Source organism: Cygnus atratus, chromosome 4 (assembly GCF_013377495.2).
Source record: "Cygnus atratus isolate AKBS03 ecotype Queensland, Australia chromosome 4, CAtr_DNAZoo_HiC_assembly, whole genome shotgun sequence".
Lineage (NCBI taxonomy): Eukaryota > Metazoa > Chordata > Aves > Anseriformes > Anatidae > Cygnus > Cygnus atratus.
In genome coordinates this window covers 26,543,090-26,565,765 of record NC_066365.1, presented here as the reverse complement: position 1 = coordinate 26,565,765, position 22,676 = coordinate 26,543,090, and the positions used below count along the sequence as shown (strand labels likewise).

At 35.4% G+C, this 22,676-nt stretch overlaps 1 protein-coding gene across 14 annotated transcripts in view; it reads right to left on the bottom strand.

Moving 5' to 3' along the window:
• NEK1 (NIMA related kinase 1) overlaps nt 1-22,676 on the bottom strand; it is a 42,794-nt gene that overhangs the window by 17,737 nt on the left and 2,381 nt on the right. For 3 of the 14 annotated variants that reach the window (XM_050710308.1, XM_035548057.2, XM_050710309.1), the window contains 19 exons: nt 22,323-22,471; nt 22,151-22,247; nt 20,291-20,388; nt 18,704-18,787; nt 18,170-18,237; nt 17,968-18,054; nt 16,847-16,901; nt 15,420-15,620; nt 14,379-14,439; nt 13,046-13,203; nt 11,041-11,100; nt 10,749-10,808; nt 10,552-10,599; nt 10,383-10,457; nt 7,095-7,267; nt 6,881-7,012; nt 3,480-3,582; nt 1,818-1,901; nt 1,226-1,309 (listed from right to left, as the gene is read on the bottom strand). In XM_050710308.1, the coding sequence (XP_050566265.1) occupies nt 1,226-1,309; nt 1,818-1,901; nt 3,480-3,582; nt 6,881-7,012; nt 7,095-7,267; nt 10,383-10,457; nt 10,552-10,599; nt 10,749-10,808; nt 11,041-11,100; nt 13,046-13,203; nt 14,379-14,439; nt 15,420-15,620; nt 16,847-16,901; nt 17,968-18,054; nt 18,170-18,237; nt 18,704-18,787; nt 20,291-20,388; nt 22,151-22,247; nt 22,323-22,439 (1,845 nt within the window). In that variant the 5' untranslated portion in view covers nt 22,440-22,471. The remainder of the gene's footprint in view (nt 1-1,225; nt 1,310-1,817; nt 1,902-3,479; nt 3,583-6,880; nt 7,013-7,094; nt 7,268-10,382; nt 10,458-10,551; nt 10,600-10,748; nt 10,809-11,040; nt 11,101-13,045; nt 13,204-14,378; nt 14,440-15,419; nt 15,621-16,846; nt 16,902-17,967; nt 18,055-18,169; nt 18,238-18,703; nt 18,788-20,290; nt 20,389-22,150; nt 22,248-22,322; nt 22,472-22,676) is intronic. The other 11 variants (XM_050710312.1, XM_050710311.1, XM_035548036.2 and 8 more) reach the window with 7 other exon arrangements.

The following is a 22,676-nucleotide window of genomic DNA, read 5'->3' as shown; positions in this document are numbered from 1 at the left end:
ACGAGTCCTCAAAGAATTATCATCAATGCATGTACTTAAAAGCTGAGTGATAGAAGTGACTACTGGGATCATTTAGACTGACTGTCTAACACAAGCCATAATTTTACTATGTAACTCCTCACTTGAATATAGTACCTACTTGGATGAAACTTCATTTTTGAGACTAGTGATTATTATTATTATTATTTTTATTATATCACTGGAGAGAAAAAAACTTCAGAAAAATATTCTGGTACTTTTCATTGATTCATACATATTCTGTGTGAGCATTGTCAAAAAGTCAATTCTAGAGAAGTTCCTATAGCTAAAAGCAAATACGTTGTCATGGGTTTGGCTGGGATAGAGTTAATTTTCTTCGTAGAGGCTCACACAATGCTGTGTTTTGGATTTTTGATGAAAATAGCATTGATAATATATCTGTGTTCTGTTGCAGAGCAGCGCTGGCCCAGAGGCGAGGCCTTCCCAGCTCCTCACGCTGCCCTGCCAGCGAGGGGCCGGGGGTGCCCCAGGAGCTGGAGGGGACCCAGCCAGGACAGCTGGCCCAGGCTGCCCAAAGCGATGTCCCACACCGCCCGGCCTCACGCTCAGCCATGACAGCCGGGGCCGAGGGGGAGGAAGGGGGACATTGGGAGCGATGCTGTTTGTCTCCCCCAGAAACCATTGCATGTGATGAACCCTGCTTTCCTGGGAGTGGCTGAACACCCTGCCTGCCAGTGGGAAGCACCAAATAAATTCCTTGCTTTGCTTGCTCACATGACTTTTGCTTTACCTAGTAAATTGTCCTTATCTCAACCTGTGAGTTCTTGCACTTTTACCTCTCTGATTCTCTCCTCAACCCCCTGGGGAGAGAGGGCGAGCACCTGTGTGGTGGTTAGCTGCCTAGCTGCCTGCCGAGGCAAAACCACAACAAAGTATAAACATGCTAGTGCTTAACGAGAGATTTGTGGATCAAATTCAGATGTAATTTTATGTTGTCCTACTTTTTAACAGGTTATTAGGTAACATGTACTGAAGCTGCACCTCTAACTGAAATATCCAACAAATTTCATAAATTCTGTAAGAACAGATACAGGTATACTAACTGTCGAACAGAATGAAATGTGTTAATATATGTATATATACATATATTTACATGTAAAATTGCTTATCATAAAAATATTTCTGCAGGGATAAAGTAATATGATCCCACAGCCAACTTCCTGAAGTATTTATTTTTCAAACTGACCTTCTCTCCACGAAGTTTTGCTTTAATCTGTTGACGTTCATTGAAGTTTTGTAGCCGGATCTGTCTTAATCTTGCCAAATATTCCTAAAGTAAGGAACGGAAATAAGTTTCAATTATAATGAAACTATCTGCAGTATGCTTCGTTTATAATACCTAAGATTCCACAAAAAGCCAAACAAAATGAGGGGAAAAAAACACTATCACTATATTAGCACTTCATAATTTCCAGAAGAATTCTCATCCAATAAAATTAAAGAAAACTGAAACTTACGTTCCTCAGTATTAAGCTACCATTACACTTGATACAATCAAGGACCAGGAATGGTTGCATCTGTTACGACACAGTTACACCCTATAGGTATGCGTGCATGTTCAAGAACCTTTCCTAGGCAAACTGCTGTAGACAACAATTATTTCATGATTATTAAAAAAAAATTACACACCCAGATTCCAGAAAAAAAAATGTATTTCCTAGGAACTTATAAAGTCTTCATTTTGTTACACAAATGAACCATGCAGGGAAATGAGGCACAGTCACGGTCAAAATAGTGCTGTTTGTGTGATGGAAGTGGCAAACATGCGGCAAGCATACCTCTTCTTCCTTGTTTCTGGATTTCCTTCCTCTTGCAGAAATGGGCCTGCCTCCATAGATATCTGCCACGTTTTGCAGTGTACCCTGTTTGCCATTTAATGGTATAAAATTTAAAATGGCTGGGGCAGTAAAATTATCTGCTTTATCCAGTAAATGTTCATATATAAGAAAGCAAATCCACCAGTGATCTGCAGTCGTTCTGAAATTAACTGATAACCCCCTTTGACTTATAAGAAACAAATGACAGTAATAACTGAAAATCCTGAGTAGCCAGGAAGAGGCTAGACCTTTAATATTACAGCAGTCTTCTCCCTACAATTCTGGTCTTCTCCTGCTATGTTAGAAGCATAAATTCTGACAGACAGCAGTTTTTGTACATCTGGATTAAATACGAATTGTGGCACACAGCTGGCATTTCTGCCATTGTCAAGTCAAGCCTAAGATAAAAGTGGAATCATCATATGTAGAGTAAGCATTTATCTATCATCATAATTTTTTAAACATACTATAAGTAGCAAACTCATAAATCTTGTAACATATTTGTATAAGCTTATTACGTTTTCCTTTCTAAACTTAACAAGCTGTCTTACATTGCTAATACATATGGATATACAGTTTATAATCTAGATTAGTGTAATGTATTCGGAGTCCTAACTGTAAACAAAAGGATTCAACCTCAAAGGAATGGAAAACAGGAGTCCAATTCAGGACAGTACAAGAATCATTTAAATTAAAGTTTTCTGCTTGGTTTAAAATCATATTTAAATTATTGTTTTTTTCATGATATACTGTAAGCTCCTGCTGAACTTATTAAAAATATCTTGATTTGTTAATTAGATGTATGTTTACTGCATTTATTATGTGTTATTACGTGGACCTTATTTGTGCCTTGTAAAACACCGTGGCTTTAGCTTTCTCAAGCTTGAGTACAGAGAACCACCTGTAAATCAATACTCCAGTTAAATTCTTGACAGGAAGCACTGAATACAAAAATTTTTGCTAAATACTCTTTCAGATTGAGCTGAAAAATCAGTAATTCAAGAAAAGAGGGTATTTCTAAACTTCCGTGGTTTAGTCACTGGTGGATGAGAGAATAAATTAAAAGAACCATTCTCATAGGTAAATAGCATACATTCATGAGGATTCCATGAATTCCAGTTTTGGCTTGAATGTTAAGCCATAAAAAATAGAAAGGTATATTATTCACCATATTCACTTTTTCAGAAATAATAACATCCTAATATAAAGGGATCACTTCCAAGACGTTGTTACTGCAAAACACATTTCCTAGAGGAATACTGAATTTAGAACTGCAAGTATAAAGGACAAAGAACATTTTGTGACACTGTCCATTAGTTAACCTCTAAGGACTAAAGATGGATGTCTTTATAATATCTTCTTAATAAACAGAACGTTTTTCTAAAACACATTACTGTAGCTGAGTTAAAAGTTTAATCAAACTTCATTTAAAGTTCAAGCTACTGAAAAATACATAGTTTAATTTTAACCAAAACTTTACAGGTATAAACAGAAAAAAAAAGTAATGTTCTAAAGTTCACAATATCAAGTTAGACATGCACAAAAATGTATTTTTTTTTCCTTTGTTGATTTGTAAAGCATTCTGAAGCAGTAATGTAAGTAGGAAGACCAGATTTTCCATACCATGTGTCCTTCGGCTCGAGCTTTGTTTTGCATGGCTTCCCTCTTTCGTTGCCAGAATTCTTCAACTTGCCTTGCTCTTTCTGCAGGTAACCACCCTTTTTGCCTGAATAATTACAATACATAGCAAACTGAAAGTCTGAAATACAACACTTGCAAAACCTATACATATATTCAAAGAAGGACACAAAAAGTATGAAAAATCTATCTTCACAAAATGCCTTTAATCAGCTGAAATACGTCAGACTTCCACAAAACGGAGAAAAAATAGGTTCAACTATATTAAAAGTCCTATTAAACACGCCCTCCCAGAACACTGTGTTGTTCTTCCACATCCTGCTCATCAAAACAAAATGAATGTCAAATCACAATTTTAGTGCAGTTAGTTCTGAAAAAATCTCAGCTTGTTTTCATTAATTATCATTTGTAAAATAAAACGTTAAAAAAAAGGACAGATTCTTTCAAGGCTTCCCTTTAGAGATGGGCAAGAAGACTTTCTTCATGAGCCATCCAGTAGCCTTAATCTGACCTATGCTTGGAGTAAGAGCTTCTACCACTTACCACTTAGATAACAGACACAGTGCTGGTATTCCAACAGCATTCTGGCAACTGTTTTGGGGGGATTTTGCTTTGTCTGTTTTTGAAGGGACTCTGAAGATTTCCTACCTCAGAATTAACCAAAACAAGATGTTTTTTCACATTTTTCACCCCAGGTCAGGGACCTGTTTGGGTAAACAAGGCTACAATCAATTTATTGAAACTGAGCAACTATCAAAGTTTCCTAATACATACATATGATCATTTTGTAGTGGAAACAGTTTCTGAAAAATTGGTTAGAAGTAGACTAAGGGGGGAAAGTTCCCTATCCAAACAAAACAAAACAAGAAAAAAAAAAACAACAGAAAAAGGTGATGAATGATGTTAGATATTGTAACAGATTGTGGAACGATGAGGCAATCCCCTTTCCAAGGCTCCCCTAGCCTCATCCGATTGAAGAGTATTGGGGGTCCGGCAACAGGCAGGAAGGTACTGGAATAAGCTGATAGCAATAACCCATCAGGCTGAAACAGTTAAAGAAAAAATAATTTTGCCATACAGGAACTATTCCTAGTAATTCCTAAATGAATTAGCACACTAACTAAAACCCCTTGCACCTAGTCTTCCTCACCTCACCACCCAGCAATTAGGAAATAAAATGCTATTTCCATATGCTATAATTCATTAAGTAAGAGAGATGTAAAATGACTTTGATACAACAGGACAAATGCTGTAGCTGCTCTGAAAATTCAAGACAGTCCACAGAAGTATTACCGGTAAAGAAAAAAACACTTCATAATCTTTGTATATACATATTTGGCTCACTATATGATTTTGACTATAACTGTTCATTGCATATAAACTCAACTCCAAAAATGGGTCATACCGACAAAGTTTAGCTTACAGTACTGTAGGAGAGGTGCTCTCTGAGCAAAAGAAACTATTTGTCTCAAACCAAGTACATAGCAAAAACTTATTTCAACTAAATTTTACGTGATACCATTTCTCCCTGCTCTAATGCTGAGTGACTCATATTGTTACAATGCTTCAACCAGATTTCTTCTGGACAGCGTTGCTGTCTAAGAGACAATTTGTAAAGACTGCTGAAGGTGAGGGTACTTAACTTCGCTTTAGTTGTGCTAGTGTAATCAAAAAGACTTTAACTCAAGGATTTCTCAACTTTTTTAACATACACTTTAAATTACCTATCTTCAAGAAAGTTGTTATTCTTAACATTCTTTTTCTTTTGGTTAAGCATCATGAACACCTATCTTTCTATCTCATCTCTACCTGAAAGAATAAAGTGTGAGAGAGAAACACTGCTAAGCTAACTATGATAAAAAAAATTACTTTTAGCTAATGAAGTAAAAATACTTAACACATTTTAAATGCTAAGGAACAGCAGCTCAATTTAAGGTTAAATGTAATCCAGCTTATAGACAGAAAATTATATCCATCTGTTTTAAAACTTCTGCACACTATGTTCATCGAGTGCTTCTGAGTTCATGGATTTGAGAAAAACTGAATCGATTTCTCTTCAGGATCTCCACGTTATTAGTAATTTGCAGCCCTCTAATATAGTTGCTCTCAAATTTAAACACATTTAAAACAATTTACCTGGCTCTAGCCAAGTACCACCTAATATTGTCGAATGTGTGAGGCAAACAATAACACCCCTAACCTAGGCAAGATTTGTCAATGATGGCACTGTGTGCAAAGGGTTGGGAATAAACAGAGGAGGCTGGAAAAACGCATCTACGTCAGTTGAGAAAATATACCTTCCAGTCCTGGGTTGTATCAGGAAGAATTTCAGTTAGCTCACAATGGCCCAAATTACTATAAAGGAAATAGCACGTACCTTGCAACTTGCAAAATTTTAACATCAGTGTTAAATGTGCTATACTATTGCCATAAATTTTAAAATAGAAAAACCTAGAAGGTAAAACATACACTATATGAAACATAAAACTGAATAAAATTCATTTAGAAGAACAAACGTTTTCTTTGGCCACTTCCTTTTCTTCACATTAACACCATTTATTTCTGCCCCCATGGGATACATCTCCGGGTCTGCAGAAGTTTAAATAATCCATGATATAAAAAAAAAAAAAAACTATGAAAATTAGTGAGTAATGCTGAAGTACTGAACTTCTAAGTATATACTTCCCCATATACCACTCTTCAGTGTGGAAACAGTCCTTTAAACAATACTAACAGATTTGAAGAAAGGCAATGCAGTTTTGAAAAAACTAACTGAAAGAGGTTGCCAATCTACCTGAAATAGGTAGACAATCAATGCTTTTTTATATACAAAACACACTCACTCTATAAATCTGTGGTGCTTATTCTTTGCAGTAACCGTAAGTTGCATACTGTTATAACACCTAGCATTCACATCTCTTGACGAAGAAAGCTACTGTGAGTTTTCCACTGGTCAATAAACAGAAGCTAAGAACGCTGAAAGCTTTCTAGACACTCTTCTATGTTGGAAAATTAAACACTGAGATGGAGAGAAGGCAGTCAGAATGAGATGATAGAACAAGGAAGCATCTTGGCAGGTAACACAGAAAACAGAACTATGAAAAAAGCAAAGGAGGGTTATTGTTTTAGCTAGACTGTAACTGCATTAAGCCAGGAGTTTTGGCTTAAATCTAGTTTAGTTACAGTTCTTAAGTAATCCTTTTTTCCCCTATTGGGAAAGCCAAGGTTTCCATTGGTTCTAAAAGAATTGTGGTCTGTGAGGGACCAACACACAAACAGACAGCACAGTACCAATGGATTTTGAGACATGTTCAGCTACTAAATGGAACAAGACAGAACAAAAATCTAACATGTAGGGACAGATTTACGGATTATCATAGTCCAACCTGTTTGCATTGGCTTGTTTAGACACCTCCTTCGATCTTTTCATTTTTTTCCTAATTGCATCAGCATCAGGTAAATGGTGATGACCTGCAGGCCCCTTAGGAACTCCTGGACGTATTCCAGGTGGAATTCCTCTGCAGATAAATATGTACAGTAACTTTCATTACTTTCATCTAAAGCAGACCACATGCAACCTCTAGTGGAAGGTAGCCATACCTCTCAACAACTTCTCGGCCTTGTACTTCTGCCCTCCATCTGGATTCCCTCTCTTCAGCTACTCTAAAGTTCTCCTTTTGCATCTGGTCAAAAATAGCATGATAATGCTCATATTGTCCTCTGGAAGACACTGGAAAAGGACCAAGACCACCTCCACCGCCATAATATGGTGCCTGAAAATCAGAAAAGGTAGGGTGGACATCTCAAACACTGGTTTTAACAAGCCCTTCCAATTTTCACCTCTCTGGCAGAATGAAAGTATGTTCTGCAACAATTCTGAACTGGTCCTAGTTTTATTCTTGGTGTTCCCCTATTTTAACCAAGGAATTACGATCCCTTTTCATCACTTTACCACTACAAGATTGATAAATGAAAAACTTGTTTTTCAGCTAGCACTCCAAAATAACACAGTATTTTACCTCCTTTTGATAATAGTGTAATTATACATGAGACATCTGTCACACATTCTGGAAGTTATTGGTGAGGAATCCATTGAAGTGTAACTGGAGATAGGAGATGTTCTACACAGCAAAAATCAAAGTTTTAGCACAAAAAGCTAAAAATGATACAGTACTAACTGAATGATACAGTACTATGATACAGTAAATGATACAGTACTAACTGAAGCACTACTGAGTGATTTCTATCCAAACATTCACTTTTAAAATTGAAGTTAGAAACAGTTAAGCACACTTCTAAATTTGCTGAGTGACATTAGCACCAGATTTATCTGAGAATCCCCATTTTTACCAATCTATAACTTGGCTGCATCACCAGAACTGAGATGCTTCCCTACTGAAGTTCAGATCAGGGGAACATGTACCACAAGTTACAGCTTTGTGAAAATGATCTCTGTCACTCTCGAAGACTCGAATTCCTGGAGAGCCTTCGTGTGAAAATAATAATAAAAAACAAAATGTTGCAAGCAGCTGTGTACAGTAGTAGCCAAGGATGGATGCAGAAAGTGTGAAATTGGCAAAACAAGGTTAAGGTTGTCAGCACATGCATAAAAATGTTCCCTTTACACCTGGGGAAAGTGGTCAAATAGCCCATGGTAGCAAACCTATGGAATCTGCTTTAACAATAGGGTGAATGTTCTTTCCAGAGTGGTCCAAAGTATTTCCTGTACATTCGAATGGGACAGTGCAGATGTGACGGATTTACAGTTGTCCACCCAGAAGTTCTCGAACAGCCTATATTTAACATCGGAATTTGGCTCACATTCTCAGGTTCAATTGCTCAATGCACATCAATAGTCCATGTGATAGAGTACTAACCGGAAGATTTATCTAAGCATCAAAATAAGTATGCTGGTACACTGTTCTTCTGGGTAAAAATAATTTATTATACAAGACAATTGATTCTACAAACAGAATGCAAAGCCTTGCCTTAGACACTCTTAAAGGTTTCACCTACAATTACTAGAGCTCAGTTTCCAAAAGGACTACCCAAAGAAATAGTATGATCGATCTCTAAGCAAATGCTAGCAGCAGGTGCTCATCAACCATCTGCAGAACGGTTACAGCCCCTGCTAGAAGCACAAACCCAAAGTCTACTCCTTGCCATCTCCTTCCCTATTTTACCCCAGAAGCAGGTATGAGCAACCAATCCAAAAAAGACAGGAGGAGAAAATACTGCACTGCAAGACCCTGCTGTGCATTTAGAGACTATGTGGCTTGCATTACTGGAATGCTTGAACACTGCTACTCTAAACTAACAGCATCAGCAGGGAGTCACTGGCTGCAGTTTTCATGGGGGAGAAAGGAAGAGGATAATTACATCAAGAATACTGTAACAGTACATGGAAACCTCGAGTGATGATACCTTAGTGGCCTGCAGTACGATCTGCACAAAACTACCTAATCCAGAGAACAAATTTCAAACAATTTTAAAGGATGTTTGCTCTGATATTTTACACAGTGACACTTAGTGAAAATATGCACGGCCACTGAAGCTCAATTTCCTTACATTACTGCGAATACGAAAAGTTAGTGATGCAGTTTTAGCTAAAAAACAGAGAGTACTTTCCATGTCTAAGGCCCTTGCAATAAAACTCTTGAAGTCAATCAAAGGCATGATTGTTTTCAGAAACATATAGAGCTCTGATCCAAATATGCCGATGCTTATATATCATGTTGTACGGAGGCCTGCATTGGTGCTTGCCAGCATCATCCTGAGAGAGAGAATGAAGGCATGGGAACCAGATGATGGTTTTTGATTTCCCATTAAAGCCACACATGGTAGTTTTGAAAGTCTGGTATTTTTACATTTGCTTTTATATTTAAGCTAAGTTATGCGATATGTGACACACAGCCAAAAATTATACCTATTTTGAAGAATAGTTATCAAAAGCAGCTAATGAAACCTGGTCACGTACTTTCGGTTTCTTCATATTTTGTTGTACAAGGAGCAGAAAATAAAACCTCTTCTCATTTTGACCCCAGTGCTTAGCCAGAGCTTGTTTATGAAAACTGTGCTGAATTTGTTTAGGCTAAATATTTTTGTAGGACTCCCTAACACCAAAACAAATGGCCGGTTTTTAACCCACTTCATATTGTTCAGTAGATTTACACCAGGACAATACTGAAATTTCTGCACTGGCTCTGTCTGATGAAAATAGAGGACCCAGATTTTTATATTCAAGTATTTTCATGATACTACTTCCCAGAACAGTTATGCAAATAGAAACTGCCATAGGATTAAGATTAAATTATGTAATTTAATTCCATAAGAAGTGAATGGCTAAGGGGTTAACTGCTTTCAGGAAAAAAATTACATTTACTCAGGAATTTCTTCTCCCATCATGGACAACTTATAGGTATTGTAATTGTCATTTACATTGGTAAATAAAAATGAATGCTTAAAAGCACATTTTTAATATTGGGAAAGATGTCCATTATCGCAGTATGAGAACCTGGGAAAATATTTCAACAAAAAATTTCAAGAACAAACTTGAATATGAAAGAAGCTGTTCATGCATAGATTTAGCGCAGGAAAAGTAGCAAAAGCAGGAGTGGAAAAAAGAAAGTGGTGCATGAAAACCATTACTGGCAGAAAGAGGGGAGATTCAGAAATTTAATAAGTATTAAAAATGAAAACTGCACATGATCTCCAAAAAGCCAGGGAATAAAGTCTGTTATACACTCTGCCTTAAATTATCAATAGATTAATACTGGACAGCTCCAAGAGTTGATCTCCAAGAGCAGATCTTTCTGAAAAGATAAGACCATGCCAGATAACCAAGGTGGGGGGAACACATTACATCACATTTCTGCATCTGCTGCCAACCTTAACATCACCACTTCCACCTGAACCAAGCACATTCCTCCATCCTTGTTCCCTGGCTCTGTTTATTCGTTCCATCTGAAGGAGAAAACAATAAAGGAAAACATAATTCAAGGAATCACTTTAAGTAAAAATTGAGCTTCACTCTTAACACATTTTAAACATATTTTACCCTTTCTTTCTCCAATCTTCTTATTTCCTCTGCCTTCAGTAAACTGATCTGCAATGTAAGGATTAAACATATTTAGTAACTGGGAAACTGAACTACTCCATATTCCTAGGCAACAGGCAACAAAACACAACACATTTCACTAAAACTACTATGGATGTTAAAAAAAAAAAAAAGGGTGCCTCAAGTATCTTGTCTACCTGATCTCTCTGGCGTTTTTCTTTTTCAGGCAATTCTAACCTTTTCTTTTTTGAAGGTTCCTGAAAAACAAGCATATAATTTGGTATTTATTACCGAGCCATTATTCTGTGAAGTGTCTGTCAAGATTGGTTAGTCTTCCAATTGCTGACTTATGTCCACGAAGATAAAAATCATGTCTAGATGTTTGGAAAAAAAAGATAAGGAGGAAAGGTTTGAAGGTTTTATTTTGTCATTCTTGCTCTGGACCCAGCTTTTGCTTAGATTGAATATTAGCAGATGATTTTGTGATACCTCAAACATTTTCCTCCTTTCTTCTCCTGGATTCATTTTCTTCATGGGAGTTGGAAAGTCCTAAATAAAAGGCGAAACTTCAAATTAGATAGCAAATGTCAGTCTGAGAGAAAAATTCTAATCAAAGAAAAAAAATTCACAATTCAGTATGTGCAAAAATGGGTTTAAAATAATTCATTACTGAGGAGGTTGTAAATGAAAAGCACTGCTCAGATCTCAGGTAAAGCCTATTGTACTTGCTCATCCTCTGCTAAGAGCTCCATCTTGAAAGCTGAAGGTAGTAATTTCAGATCTGTCTCAATTTTTCTTCTCTGGCAATGTCATTCCATATTATAATCTTTTCATAGTCTTTGAGGGTCCTCGATTTTAAGATTCTCTTTTTACTTGGAGAACAGATTTATTAGGTTATCCTTAGGTGACTTCTCTTGTGTAACTCTATCTAAGTTCTTGTTATCCATAGAAGAGGGGAATGAAGCCACAATTGAATATCTGGTAAAAAGTCCGCTATACAAAATAAGCTATGTTTCTTACTCTAATCTTCTCAAAAAGTGAGTGTTACTCAAAGCTTTTTTTTCCCCACTCTGACTGTACAAGAATACAGATAGATTCATAGGATTTTCTTTTGACAATCCCATCAGATTGGTACTTTAAAGTCAAGTATCTCAGAAAACAGAAATCTTTAGAGACTTCAGTCAATGCAATTCAACTACAGTGCATTCATGTAATAACACTAAGTGAGATGATTGTTGCATGTTCCATTAAAAATCCAGTTGAGAACTGCAAGCTGAGGCTAGCCTGAAACAACAGCAAAGAGAAGAAAACTTACATTACACCGTAGCCATTAGTTCTATCCTACATCTTATCCCTTGTCACTACATACAACCCACACAAATAATGTCTTAAAATTGCAGCATTTTTGACTTCTTACAGCATGAGGATTCTTCCTCAGTCTGTATATCCTGCCACAGTGAGGGCTTTGGGTCTCTGTGCAAGTGGGTTTAGTGTTAGTTGGTGCAACTGATTATAAACAGCAGCAAAACAACAGTCGATTTCACAACCAAGCTTTAAAGGAGAAATAGACTTGTGGTCTCATTAGGACACACAGGTTTGTGTGTTCCCTTCTTTTTGCTCTCTTTTTCAAACTGCACATGATGAGCAAATGAGGCTTGTGTGATAACTGACAGAAGTTATCCCTGAGGTTCAACAGTTCAACAGGAGGGAAGGAGGGAAGGAGGGAAGGAGGGAAGGAGGGAAGGAGGGAAGGAGGGAAAAGAAACCACTTCTTCAGAAGGCATTTTGAATTCGTTCTCTTGATGATGGCAGAAAATAAAGCTGAAGTGGAAGCTTCTTAGTTACTAGATGCTTGGAATGTGCCTAACTAACTGTATCATGAAATATCTCCGGGCCATGCAGTAATTAAAGGAATTATATATAAACAGCTTCATGTAATAGGGAACATAAAGAAAGATGACTGGAAAAAAAGATTGGTAGTATGGTATGAAGGTATCCAGAAAATCATTTCTCATTAGCTCATGGAATCAAGTCTGGGAAAGTCCTCTTCTGATTACACAATTTCTCTGCTTGACAACACTTTAGAAAGTTATTAAAAGTTTTCTAAGGTTTAAAAATTGCAGATTATTTTTGAACCAAGAAGAAGAAAGATGCAAAGATATTTATTCTTTGTCAATGATCTTGGTTTATGTGACAGACTTTCAATATTTCTAAGAGTGGTCAACACCAACACAGAAATTGAAAACATACGCACAGCACATCTAATTCAGCAGTGACATTAGAAATCAAGCCCAAGGTGGCAGTCTCCAAAAATTCTTATATTAAAAAGAAAGAATCCATAATGAAGCAAGACAAGCATTTACAGTACTACTGCTTTCTCTGCAGATGCATACATCCATATAAGCAACATTTTGAAAAAGAATGTAAAATATTATCATACTGTTTAAATACAACATTAGCAAAACAGTTCAATTTAAGTATCTTTGTTAATTACCTGTCTAAATTTAGTCATCATCTTTTTCTCATGAAGCTTTTTGGGTGCATCAGAAGACTTCTTCATCACTAAAGGCACTCCATATTTTGCAGCGGGTTTGGTAATTTTCTGAGCTGGTGCAACTGAAGCCAGGATTTGTCCTTGAGCTGGTCTTTTAGCTAAACAAGAAAAGTCTGCTTTATAGCTATATCCAGGCCAGTCAGTATACTGTATTTCCATTTCCTAAGGTACTGGTACAGCAAAGCTGGAGGAGAATGGGTGAAGTGCTAACATTTCATTCATGTGAGCTGACTATGTAAATGTAACATATCCAGTTGTCCAAAACAGCTCTTCTAAATATCATTTTTATATATGAATATATATTGATATTATATATTATAATATACGAAATAGCAGGACACAATCCCTGAACTTTTCACTTTTACAACTTCACTTTACACTGGAGAATATAAACTTGTTCCGGCTGCCATGTTTTATTATCCAGTTGTCATGAACACAGGGGAAAGTTTTCCCAATGCAATTGAGAGGCAGGCCTCCCTCCACTAATGACACTGGACTGCAACCTGCAACACTCATGTCAGCAGAAGATGAGTTCTAAACCAGCTGCAGTTTCAACAGCCTCCAGGGATATTGTTTTCCATGAAAAGTTCCTGAAAATATGCCAATATCGTCTTGTGAGTTTGAATCTGTGCAAGCAGGTTTCTCTTACTACAGAATAGCAGGACAGCAGTGAAACACATGCACAATACTACCAAAAAACACCAGAGCACTTGCCACAGTTTCAAATAATTACAAGGAGGGGAAAAAAGGAAGAAAATCTAAGAAATAAGTGTAAACTGACTATTGTAGGAAAACCTGAGAAAGTGAACTACAATCTAATTTGCCACCAACAGCAGAAATTCTACTGCTAAGTCAAGGTTTAATCCTGGAATCTCTAACAAAACCTCCCACTCTTCTTTTTTCCCACAAGGAGTGGGATTTCTCATTACCCATTTGTCATTAATAAGGCAAAAAAATGTACACTAACAACAAAAAAATAGTTTTCAGCATTTGCAGTTTTCACTGTCTCCTTACATTTTGGAAACGTAACAGTGCAAGAAGAAAGAGTACACTTGAAATGTGACAGGCTCATAGATTGCGTTAACATGATTTGTACTCTACATACATCCAGCTCCCCAGTGAAAAAAGAAAACAAAAAAATGCTTCTCTCTCTCTCTTCTCCTCAGAACTTGTAGAATCAGTTCTAAGAACACTCCCAAAACAACACAAGAACAAAAGTAGGTATACAATCTTGCCAGATCTGAAAGCAAAAGCAGTTTACACATTTACTTACCTGGTGCAGCATGTGGTCCAAACTTCTGGAAGATTTTGTGATTGAATTCTTCTGCAATAAGCTAAACAAAAAGTTGAACTGTTAGCCAACAGTGTTTATACCCAAAGCTAGAAAGAACTCCTTTTCAGAAAAGTGCGTATGCCTCTTTCAGAAAGCTTCTAATACTATTTGCCATAACTTTAAATGAATACTAAACTATGTATGCACCAGTGACCAAAACATTTATTAAAAGATGTTTTCTGTTTTTTTTTTTTTTTTTTTTTTTTTTAAAAAAAAGATTAGATAGCATCTCTAATTTGAGCATGTGAGTTAACCAGTCATCAAAATTGTGTACACAATCTACGAGAAAATAGTATCTTTATCTGGTAGTAGTCTACTACTTGTTAACGTTTGCCTGACTAACCCCAAATAAAAATTTCATATCCATTCTGTAAAAGGCAGAACAAGCTTTGCAGTAAAGACCTCTTATTCTGAGCTTTCATTGGAGCAGTAACATGAACTATAATCAGTTGAAAGTCTATCTCATATACAATCGAAATTCCAATTATACATGGCCTTCTCCTGAAATTTCTTCAGGTTGGAATTACAGCCCATTAGGATTCTTTATACTTAGTGAGGTCTCCTTTTGCATTCATTTCCTCCGTGTCCTTCCTCTGCCTGTATTTACTTACCTCATATATCAGTACTATTCTTGTATTCTTGTATGTCATGAAAAAAACCTATCTAAATAAATCATAATCTGACTCAAAATTCCTCACTGAATATAAAGACATATAAAATAGCACACTTAACAAAATGTCAATTTATATTTGTTTGTGAAACTTAAGTAATTTGAGGTTTTTGTGTTTGTTTGTTTTTGTTTATTCTGTTTTATTTTTGTTTTTCACTTTACAGTAACAATCTTTTTTACTCAACTGGAAAGGTCTGCATAAAAGCTGTAGGAAGTGCTAATATTCCAATTTCCCATGTTGTATATTGACATCGGAATAAAGAAAGTCCTATGATGTATTTAGCAAAACTATATGAAAGCCAACTCCATACCTGTGGCGTGAGAAATTTTTCAACCCGTTTGGCTATGAAGTTTTTCTCCAATATGGAGTTTACTGATGGTCTATCCTTAGGATTCCTTTTAAATAACTGTGACAGTAGATTACGTAGGTCATATGAATAATGCATAGAAACAGGAGGAAAAGATCCAGAGATTATCTTCAGTACCAAGTTCTTCATGTTACCAGCTTCAAACTATATCATGCAAGAAAACAAAACAGTTACTGCATATTACTGCTTGCCCACATGTGAAGCTGTACATAAAGGCGAGGAAAAAAACCAAACCAACAACCAAACACAAAGAATCCCCCCCTTTCATTTGCCTGAACATATCAAAACAAATTTTCAAGGCCATCAACAGTTTTCATCAATAGTTTAAAATGATCTGCTGCCAAATATTGTATTTACATATAAATACATCACACTACAGCTACTTCATACCATAGAAACATACAGTTTCCCCCAGATCTTGATGGACAGTGAGACAGGTAAGGATGAAATAATTATGTAACTACATCTGCTTGATCCTCTTTACTTTCCCAAACACTTTCCACTACCACATGCCTTCTGCCCTTTTTAGAAAAACCCTTCTAAATGAAAGAATGTAAACATGCACATTAATTCTCTGCAAAATCCAAAGGAATTCTTACACTTAGCCTACGCTCAGAAGGCGGCACGCACCAATTCCTTCGTACAACAAAAAGAAAACAGTGCATATCACCCAGTTTACAGAAAACAACCTACTGCTATCACCTGAGAGAGGCAACTTTGTCAACACTCTTGTCCCAGAAAAGACCACGCCATAAGAAATTGCAAAAGCTGTTATGAAATCTTTATGCTCTGGAAGTTTTTTTTTTTTTCAGATTGACATGTTGTTATAATCTTATTTCTTTTAATAAAAATAGCTATTTTTAAAATAAAACGATGACAAAAATGTTTTTTTTTCCCTTCGTAACTGAAAAGTGGATTAAAGATGTATTCTTCAAAAAAAAAAAAAAAAAAAGGGCAACTCTTACTTTGGGAATTTTTTCTAAGAACTACTAGTATTCTAAAAAGGAATTCATAAATCTACCTGCACAAAAGCTGACAGTCTGAATTTAGGCTCAGTTACAATGAAAATGTGAAGTGTTTGGAAAGAAAAGAACACTATTTGTTACTGCAGCTAACATCTTTTCAGCTAACACACGTACCTTGAAAATAATAATGAAAAAACAATACTAATATTTCTGCGGAGATTGGCATAAACCAAAACACCAAAAATGTTGGTCAGTATTGGAAAAGGGGATTAAATTGCTGAAGGCAATTTTAAGCAGTCACCATGAAAACCCTTAATCAACTGAAATACATTTGCAATAACAGCAGAAAAAAAAATAATCTCTAAATTCAGTATTCTTTCAAACAAACAAGAAGTTCCTACTCACCGCATGTTTGAGTGTGCACATTTCATAGAGAACACAGCCAAGGGCCCAGATATCACTAAATCAAGAAGAACACATCCCAGTAGTTAGTTGTGGGTGTAAGATTGACATATAACTTATTAACTAAATACGCTACCTTTGAAAAGCAAAATGATGTGTTTTGAGTAGAGAACAGTCTCCCTTGTATGTACATCCCCAGCTCCCCAAACCACAAAACCTCAGCAAACAAACAAAATCAACAATCAAAAGCAACGTCAGTCTGAAAAACATAGGGGGTTATTTTGGCTCCAGATTTTAGACCTTTTCATTTGCACTAACCAAATTAGAGAAATTAGATGAACTATGGATAAAGGCTTGTTTTCTCTAGATGTATAAATTTGCCTGAGATCTCTGAAGTATAAAAAAGCTACCCGCCATCCAACACAGCAAATAAAAATCTTAAATTCAGCTAAACAGGCCATTTACTCTGTTTAACATTTACTTACATTACCCACACTCACTAGAGGATTGTAGAATCTGTTTAGAATACAATTGGACAAGAAATCTCGTGTAGGAGAAAACAAGGGACAAGGAGCTATAATCATTTTACGAAAACAATACAAATTAGTATGAGGTATTCACAACAACGGGCATGTTTCAGCCGTTTAGCGAAGAATAAGACTAAATAGCTAATAACCACTTTAATTACATTAGGGATACCATCACCAGATACAGTGTACTTGCCAGGACAGCAAATGTAAAGTACAATACCTGCAGGATGTTCTTCCATATGACTACCCATGCACGTGCTTAGAGAATTCAATTACTGTGTTTGTGATTTCTTTCTTAATATAGTTTCACATTCATAAATTGCGGCAGTAATGTGTAGATTGGCAAAAGTGGAACCATAACTAAGAACAAGGCTAGATCTAGAATTCGAAGCACTAAGCGAAATCATCTCTTCATCGTGTTACTTTACATTACACAGACCTGCAAGGTCCTACCCGAATAGTGAGGCTCTGACTTCTTGGGTAAAGGATGAACTCGTGGCTGTTCATCATCACGTGAATAGAACAGCCTTAGTATTCCAAAGAACTCACTATCTTCTCCTTAACAAAAATGTTTAATAATATGGTTATTAGTACCTTTTATTGTTGTAAGGTCTGTTCTGACATATTTCAGGTGATAAATAGTATGGTGTTCCTATGCACGTGCGAGCCAACTCCACAGTACTAAGAAAAAAGTAAGAATGAACGTTAACTCACATAAGAGGAGCACAAATTTTGTTTTCCTAAATCAAAGCAATTCAGATTAAATCATAGAAACCAGTATTAAAAAAGGAGTTACCTGTTCAGAACTCTGGCAATTCCAAAATCTCCCAGCTGTATTGTTCCATCTTTGGTTAAAAAGATATTCTTGGTATAGAAATTTTAAGAAGTCTGTTAATTAAAACATTCATACAATTGCACTTTTTTTTCCTCAATACGTTTTGAAAAGAATAAAGTTTTCTACTCTTCGATTACTATGCAGTCACTAGAATTAGTGTTACTGACTGTGAAACACCAGACTTACTCTTGCCCTGCTTTATCAAAATTAGAGAAACCACAACTGCACATTCTAAAAATATAATTATTTGCAGAGATAGAAACTGTCACATGAGCAATACTCAAATAACTTGTCCTTGTCTGTTTATACAAATACTGTATAAACCTTTTCTGTATAATTCTGAAGAAAAAAGTGTTTCCAGTAAAAAAAAAAAAAAAAAAGTGATTACATAAAAAGATTATTTTCAATAATTTGCCAACTTCCACTAACAAAATACAGATGTAATCACTTTGGAAGTAGATTTGCTAAAAAAAGAAAAGAAAATTACCTACATACCTGTGACTTTATGTCGCGATGCAAGATTTTTCTGTCATGTATATGTTTTAGTGCTAAGCAGATCTGTACAAACCAATCCAGAATCTATGCATAAAAGAGAAAATGCAACACCAGCATCTTTATTTATCTGAAAGCTTCTCTAGCTATATTACTGAAGATACTATCAAATCAGTTTTATAGCTCAAGGTTTTACCCTCTCTTCCCAGAAACCTGTCTTCATTTATACCATAGAATCATTAAGACTGTCACAGTACTGTCACTATAACACAAACTTTCAAATGAAAAAAGCACATACATAAGTTAGATGGTTAAGCCTGAAATTACTAGTTTCATTAAGTATTAAAAACTAACAAAATGTATGCATAATAAATTTGATTGGCTAAAACATTTAAAGCACAGAACTTGCAACACGAAGAATACCTTTTTGCTGAAATTGGTGCAACAGGTCTTTTTGCAGACAGCTAATTAGCCAAGTCTTAAAAAGCTACACCCATGTTTACAGAAACACTTATTTAACATCCAGTAATTTTACGTATTTCACCTTAAAAAGAAAAATACTACAAAGCAGATTTCAATGAGAAAGGCAACAATGTATAATAAGATTATAAACAAGGCAACAAACACTATTTTTTTTTTGTAAATGTGTAAAAATCACAATGTAAAAAGGGAAAAGCAGCAAAAACTTTTCCATGTGAATAATGACTTCACATTCCCAACTTACAAGTACATAAATTTCAACATTACAGTACAATGTAAGGTGTATTTTTCACTTTTCCATTTTCAAGTCTTGTATTTGAGCCCAAATTAGAAAGTTTGGCATTTTACAAGTTGTGTCCAAAATGTTTCATTACCCTACTCTGAATTCCATCAACAGAACTAATACTCATAAGCCTTTCCAACCACAGGAAAGTTCAGATTCTGGTACTCCTGCCATATGCAGATGCAAAAGCATTGAAATGATTTGTAAGCAAGGAAACATATGACTTAAGACCAAAAACCTGAATCCCACATAATCTATTTTCACTTAGTTTCATCCGATCTGTATATTAAAATCCTCTATGTTATCCCAGACTCTCACACAGTACAAGTGACTTTAATAACAAGTACAACTGAGAAATAAAATCTTACAGTATACTTCCAATAGAATATTAATTTTTTCTACTGAAAAAAAAATAATAATTAGGCAAACTTTGTAAAATATAATAAAGAAGCAATATAAAGCAAGTTATTTTATACTTCCGAAAAATTTAAGTCAGTATTACAAAATAAAATCCTCTGCCATGATATCTGGTAGGATTAAAAATATTCATGATGACCTTTAGTGTTTTTCATATATCAGATTTGGTTTACTCTGCAAGAAATGCTTTTTTTAAAGCATCTTACACACAAAGGCCGAATGCCAGATAACACACCAAGGTCTCCAGCTACAAAAAAGGCAGTACTGTGACTGATGGTAACAACCACCACTGTCTGGGAAACCTTCTATAGAGGTTAAGAAACCGTACCTACATAATTTAACCAAAATATCTTGAAACTAATGAAAAAAGGATCATGCAGCAAAACACTATGGCATCAGTTTGCTGTTACCTGATCCTCGGAGAATAAGATTCCTTTCTGGGCATTTATTTTTTTAAACAGGTCTCCTCCTTCACAGTAATCCATCACTATGTAGAGACAGCCATTTTCTGCAAAACAAAACAAAAAATATTTCAAAAGGAAGAAAAAAAATTACCCACCTTTAACATAACATTACAAATATCTTCACTGGAAAGGTTTATCTTATAAGGGTCATACAAAAAGCAACCAAAAATTACACGTTTTCATGTGCAGCCTCAGATATCATTGACATACTAAGATTCACCATGAAATTAAACATGTCACTTAATAAAAATTATATAAAATCGTTCTTAAAACCATTTGCTGTTTCAAATATCCCATAGAACCCTACCCTAAAAATAGACATCTTCAGACCTAATTCAGTTAATTGTCTCTATCTTTCTGATTCTGTCTTGCAGTTTTACCTGGGCAAGATATTACTTATATTAAGTGGTAATCACCAGCTCTCATAGCAGACTTACAGGTCATTTCTGAGACCTAAGACCAGTAATAAAACTTTCAGCAGGCAATGACAGATGGAAATCATTAATGTCTCATTTCTGAATGAAATTTGGAGAAACTTACAAAAACCTTACCCAAGTTTTCACTATGAAATTTGAGCATATATAATATATTTGATGAGAAGTTACAGTTCTGTTCCCCAAAACAATCTTTTCCAACTACTAGTGAACAGAGATTAGGCAGAAACAAATTGCAAACTACCCATGTATCAAGGAAAACAGTAACATTTCATGAGTATCAACTGAAATATGGCAGTAAAACAAGACCTACGCTACTCATAGATTAGACATGATTTTGAGAAGAGATGAATAAATACATACAATCACATGCTGCTAAAAACAAAAATTCTTATTAGAGATAATTATAACATTTAAACTGAGTCAAACCTAATCAAAGCATCTGAGTCACTCAAGTCTCACTTTCACAGAATGCTCCCAAAATTCGTCTTTCAAAACAAGATTATTTTTTTTTAAGCTTAAAGATGTTCGTATCTTGCTTAAGCTTTCTAATTGGAATTATTTTAAATGATTATCCTAGCGGCCTGGATTTCTCGTGGACCTGATGCTGAAATAGCTGTTTTATAAACCAAATCAGTATGTTCAAAGTCAAAGTGTTTCAGCAAGAAGTAACATGAACTACAGATTACAGGATCTATCTTGTAAAAAGTAAAAACAAACAAACAAAAAACACAAAAAAACAAACAACAACACAGTGTTACAGAGCAGGCTCTATAGTCTTGCTCTTTATGGCACACAATCTTTTATCTGTTCTGCTTATTCTCCAGGACATTCACTGTGAAAACAGTTTGGAATTAAATTTCTCCTTCCTTCAAAGCTTGATGAAGGAAACAGTCCCTTCTATTTTTCCATTTCTGAAAGCAATGATATGATCATAATTACTGAAGATTGTATTCTAAGACAGCAGACCAAGATAAAATTGTTCTTGCCAGTTTGTCAATATCCAAATTTAGACCATACTTATTTTTAAAACACATATGCATCCAAGTCGTTAGACTACACACAATTGTTCAAGGAGACTCACACTCCAGAGAAAAAGGAAAACTCAACCCTTTCATCTAAGCATCAACCAAAACTGAATCATATTAGAAAGGGGCAAGAATATTTCTATGTAATTGTTGCACTTTCTTTTTTTTTTTTTTTACGTACATGGAAATTGTGAAAAACTACAACCAGAAAGAACTGAAGGAATAAAAGGATGGAAAAATGAGTAAAGAGAGAAAACACACTGATTTTTAAATTACATGCTGTAAGTACTGCTCAAGTCACTTACTACCATTATCTCAGGTTCCACTTCACTAACTAATCTTACCTTCAAATGACTCCCTATACAGGACAATATTTGGATGTTTCATGTTGGCCAACACAGCAACTTCTCTCCTTGATTCTTCTCTCTCCTTATTTGACATCTTCAAAAGGAAGATAATGATTTTTGAGGACAGGAATACAAAAACAATAAATCAGTAATTAATACTATCACTCACCTTAGAGATGTTAATTTCTTTAATAACATATTGTTGGCTATTTTCTTTAGCTTTGACAAGAATTGCTTTCCCAAAGGATCCTTCTCCGATTTTTTGAACTTTAATATACTTATCCATAGTTATCTTCTTAAGGCATCTTTATTCAAGTGCTAGGCAAAAAACGCAAAACAGATTTAGTTAGCTGTAATTAGTCTTCCAGCCTAACAAGGAGTTACATTTCTTTTTTTCTTTTTAAACTAAAATGTCAGCTAATTTGTCTCTTCGGTTGCATCAGTTGCTTTGTAGTTCTTCTGTAAATTACCTACTCTTATCTCAATTCTATTTTTGTACAGTTTTTTCAGTTGGTGTAGAAAA